The sequence below is a fragment of the Montipora foliosa genome, chromosome 12 (genome assembly GCF_036669935.1).
Source record: "Montipora foliosa isolate CH-2021 chromosome 12, ASM3666993v2, whole genome shotgun sequence".
Classification (NCBI taxonomy): Eukaryota; Metazoa; Cnidaria; class Anthozoa; order Scleractinia; family Acroporidae; genus Montipora; species Montipora foliosa.
Window position 1 is genome coordinate 6553204 of NC_090880.1, and position 5000 is coordinate 6558203.

At 40.1% G+C, this 5000-nt stretch overlaps 1 protein-coding gene across 1 annotated transcript; it reads left to right on the forward strand.

Moving 5' to 3' along the window:
• Positions 1 to 632: 632 nt before the first annotated feature.
• Positions 633 to 4063, forward strand: LOC137979940 (cyclic GMP-AMP synthase-like receptor 2). The gene has a single exon (XM_068827255.1). The coding sequence runs from the start codon at positions 659 to 661 to the stop codon at positions 2765 to 2767; it is 2109 nt and encodes a 702-aa protein (XP_068683356.1). The 5' UTR covers positions 633 to 658; the 3' UTR covers positions 2768 to 4063.
• Positions 4064 to 5000: the final 937 nt, after the last annotated feature.

Genomic DNA, 5000 nt, shown 5'->3' on the forward strand with positions numbered 1-5000 from the left:
ACTACCAGAGCATAGCCATTTAGTTAGGAAAGGGTGAATTCGTGTTTGATTCTTATCGTAAAGGAATGCTTCACTTTTCAGCTACAACAAGATGATACCGAAACTATCTGGATATTTCTCAACTTTGTAAACACAGCTATCGAGAGGCTTTAACCCCGTCTTTTAATACATTTAAGCACCTTTGGCTTTTAAATGTGTTGCAAGTATATCTTACAGGTATTGAATAGAACCAATCCGGAATGGTGAAACAATAATAACAAACTAAATAATCAGTAGTTTGCTTTAGGTGAACACAGTTATCACTGTCCACGGCAATCTCACGGCGTGCTCCTTTGCTAATACGAGTGGACCTGTGAACTTGGTGGATCGACAAATAAATGTCTCTTCGCATTCATTTTCAACACACGTACCACATTGACACCTTTTAGTCTTCCACCGAGCAATGGCTCGGCAACACATGCTCACTGCAACGATCAATCCCGTCGGAACGAAGTAAAGTGGAATAATATTTCAACGTATTACGTTATTTGATTCAACGGAGAGAGTGACACATTAACGGAGCTTGAAAAGCTCGAATATTGGTCGTTGTGTTATCGATTAGTTTACATCTGAGTGAGTAAGTGATAAATTTGCATATTCTGACCCCTAACGATTAAAAATGGATGACTCGGTGTATTTGAGTTTGACGCTCGAGTTGGTGTCATTTTTCAATATTGTCAGAGAAGACATGGAACAAAACATCAACGATCTTTCTCGAGACTTGGAAGAGTGCAACGAGAATCCCAATGTTGAAGTCATTCACACCGGAAGTGCCGTGGAGGGACTTTCTCTTCCTCATCTGGAGAAACAAACCACATGGAATACTGATGCCGATTACATGATTATTAGGACCGACTTAAAAGTATTCGAAGATGTAAAAACAGGGGAAAGAAAGGCAGCGGAAAGTGATAAATTGGAACAAGACTTGCCTCGTGGAGGCATGGAACGTAGTTCACCGAGAGTCAGGAGCGCGGAGGAAGAAATTAATTTCGTTTACGTTTACGACGCTTCACACGCGGGATATGTACATTTGGCAAAGAAGAAACTCTTTCAGCCTTTTGACTCGGCTTCTGTTCGAGAGCATTGTCTTCAAAACATCGAGTTCATCGAGGAAAGCCAACATTTAATTCCACTCCGCGGTGCGGCCCGTTTTGCGACCGCAGAGGGTTCAATCGCCGGCCCTGCATTCTCTCTGTCTTGTGCAGGGGGTACATTCAGAGTAAATCGAGACTTTGTTTACGGCCTGAGATGCACGTTTTGGCCTTCACAAGCGGAAGAATGGTTACATCGAGACAGAGCACTCTGGCCCAGTTCTGAGATTATTTCCGCCATATCAACCCAAGGGTGTCATCTGGTTCCTGTTGGATCACACAACAGCGATGTCAGGGAATACGAGTGGAGATTTTCGTTCTCTGTTGCTGAATTAATGCTGGCGAGAACCCTATCAGAGAGGCAAAAGGTAGCTTATTCCTTGCTGAAGACGTTAATCAAATCGGAAATGAAGGTGAGAGGAATTGATGTGTTCGCATCATATCACTTGAAAACGTGTTTATTTTGGTTCATCGAGAGGAAAGGAATCGAGTCTTGGGGAAAACATACGTTAGGAGAAAACATTTTTGAACTCCTGGACTTTTTCATTTCATTCTATTCCAAAGGATCTCTGCCAAACTTTTTCATATCACAGAACAATATGATAGATCACCGCTCTCCAAAAGATCTTGTCCATGCGTGTGAAGCTCTAAGAGAAATACGTGATACGGTAACGCAATCTCTGTGCCGCTACATCGAAACAAATCAGTCACTTCCGGTGTTATTCGATGCACCACTTGCTCAACTGCTCAAGGAAAATTCCGCAAAATTTGCTCAAAACTGTAAGTACAATTTTATTGTAATGGCTATAGTTTGTATCATGAAAAACGGCAAAAGCAGAACTTTAAGCAGCAAGTTGTGTGTGAAAGCTGGTTCTCTGGTAAACAAGGCCCGTCTTCTTCACCAAGCAGCTCAAAGTGAGGACGCACGTGCCAACTTGCACTCCGTTCTTGCTGAAGCTTCAGAAGTTTCACATGCTGAGGAAACACTTACTGCAAATTTGTTGCTTTCACTTCTTGAAGAGTACTTAGCAGTGGATCACTTGAAAGTTACTGAGAGCAGCGCTGTAGCTCTTGCAGTATTTAACGTTTTCCTGACTCTTCATCCCTCACATCTTGACCCTGGCTTTGAAAAGAATTCTTTGGAGCTTCAAACTCACCTGTGCAACCCCGCCTTTAAGGAGACTCTGTTCTGGGCTGCGAGAATGCACGAGGCCTACAGTGATGCCATTTACGATTTTGTGGTAAAGGACTGGAATAATGGACCCCAGTTCCACACTGATGATGACGAAGCAAAGAAATTCATGAAGCTTTTGATGGTAGTACTGGGGAAACCAACCAAACAAGCCAGTGCAGTGACAGGGTCTTTAGTCAAGCGAGGAGTAGAAGGTCAGAGGTTTCTTATGATGCGCATGCTTGCTGGTTATTTGTTACATGTTCATTTGGAGAGCTCCTACATTGCATTTCAAGCTGCAGCATACCTCATGGACACAAGCGTACTGTACGAGATTTATCTCAAGGTAGAATGGTCTAGGATTCATGTTATTGAACTCATCTTATCTAAACCAGAATTGCAAGCTGAACTGTCTGAAGACGAATTTGCTAGATTGGTTCAAATGCACCACGAACAACTGAACTGAACTGAACTGAACTGAACTGGATTCAAAACTGTACTAACACCATTAAATACGGATTTTCTGGATGGGACACAGGTAACACTGGTAAATGGTGGTTACAATAGTGCGAGACATTCGATGATAGCATTAGCTGAAATTGTACTAAAATAAGGCATAGTACACTCTGGGTATGTGTACAAATATATTTTCCACTATTATTTTAGCTTCACATTCCCTCTTACAGTTTAATTTGTCGCCTTTAGGTGTCGCACTGCGCTTATGGTAGATTCCGATTGGTTTGCTTTACCTATTTAAGATGCTGTTTTCAGTTTGTTCTCTATAACATTTCCCAAATTTCAATTTTGTTTCGTTTTTCCAATTGAGTGTTCTATTTCGTCAGCAAAATTTTGATATTCGATTTTGTTCTGCAAAGTGATCTTTTAGTCGCTTTTTGGCCTCTTTCTTTTGAACGAAAGATGTGTTTGAGCACATTTTGATTCTGGAACGGTCCCCTCTTGAAAAGCGAGAACAGATTGTTCCTCTTTTTTGTGTTCCTTTTGATGAAATCGGAACGAGCTTTCATACTACTTGAGAACAAAATGGTCTTTTATTGCTAAAAGACGAACCAATTGTTCCGAGTTTCGAATCCCGAGCGGAACAAATTGGACCTTAAATGGATGATTTGAGAACTATTCCTAAAAATGTGTTCCTTTTGATAACATGGGAACGTGCTTTTATAAAGATACGGAACAAAATGGTCCTTTATTGTTAAAAAGGGAACCAATTGTTCCGAATTCCTAATCCCGAGCGGAACTAATTGGACCTTAATGGATGATTAATGCTATCAACCCCTTAGCTAAGACAAGAATATGAACACACTTTGTGGGGTAAAGGGGTAGGGGATTAAGCACTCCAGTCGCAAAATAGCTGACATAACATGTTGGTCTAATGCTAGTATTATGCAACAAAGAGAGATGATAATCCTCTCTCAAGGGTGATAATCCCTTGGCTGCGGAAGGGGTAGTAATCCCCTACAGGAGGTGATAATCCTCCGGGATAACACTCATTCTCATGTCAACACAGCTATAGGGGTACCGATCCCCAGAATGAATAGCTACCATGAGTCTGTGGGTGAAAGTGTGATCAGCATGGGAGCACTTAATCCCGAACCCTGACTTTATTGTACTATTAACAAATGTAAACACCTCTTAATGAGCAACAATATATCAGCAATAGGAATAACAAGGTGCTATCTTGTAAAGGAATATATATTATTGACAGTTGACAATAAGTCAAATTGCCAGAGTTCATGTCCTTGAAGATTGTTGTGACTATGTTGTTGTTGTTGTTTTTTTTTTTTTTGTAAACTATAGCTATTAAGGCTTCACACATTGTCTTTTGAGTACTAGTAAATGTGAAATTCTACCAATACAAAGGGGAGGGTGGGAGGGAACTGTGATTCTTGTCAAAGGTGAAGAACAGAATGAATCACTGAACAGAAGCAAACGGACAAACATACTTTGATTGACCGAGGGAAAAAACAATGCTGTGATTGGACAATAACTGACTGCGCATGAGGCCCATAGGATAAATGACCTTTGTACCCTTGTATTGCTAGCATTTACAGATACATTATTGTTTACTGTCAGCTTGACTCTAATAAGCTAAAGGTTGTATCATTAACTGTAATTTATATTCTATAAATTTTCTTTTGGAAACTACACCTTTCATTTACGCAAAAGATACATTCATTTACGTCAACAGTCGAGACTACGTTCATAGCACTTGCATGAACTTCAATAACGCAAAGGAACATTCAATAACGCTATTTGCATATGGATTAACATTCAATAGCATCAACGGATGAACAATTGCACCTTTGGACAATCAAAGATAATCAATATACTTTCAATCCCGCGCAATGGTTAATCATTAACACCAATAGAAAATCAATTGCATAGTGCACAATCAATGGTGTATTAGTAGGGGCACCCAACGAGAATATAGTTCAAAACCACTTAAACATAGCATTGTCAAACGTATTTTCGTATGTAAACGGTAGATATAGGCCAATTTTTTTCCCCTAAAAATTTTTCATCTGTTCGGAATTCCCAGCTGAAAGTCTAGTGATCCGAAAATTATAGGGATCAAAACTTTCCTTTTCGAAAATTTTAGCCAGAAAAAAGGCTCCCGAAAATTCTATGTGACCTCTTTAGGGTAAAAATCCGTTAAAAATGGGCAATTGTACCATTTTTCA

What these genes read in the sequence shown, in the direction of transcription:
- LOC137979940 (XM_068827255.1), top strand. Translation starts at nt 659, where the DNA reads ATGGATGACTCGGTGTATTTGAGTTTGACGCTCGAGTTGGTGTCATTT.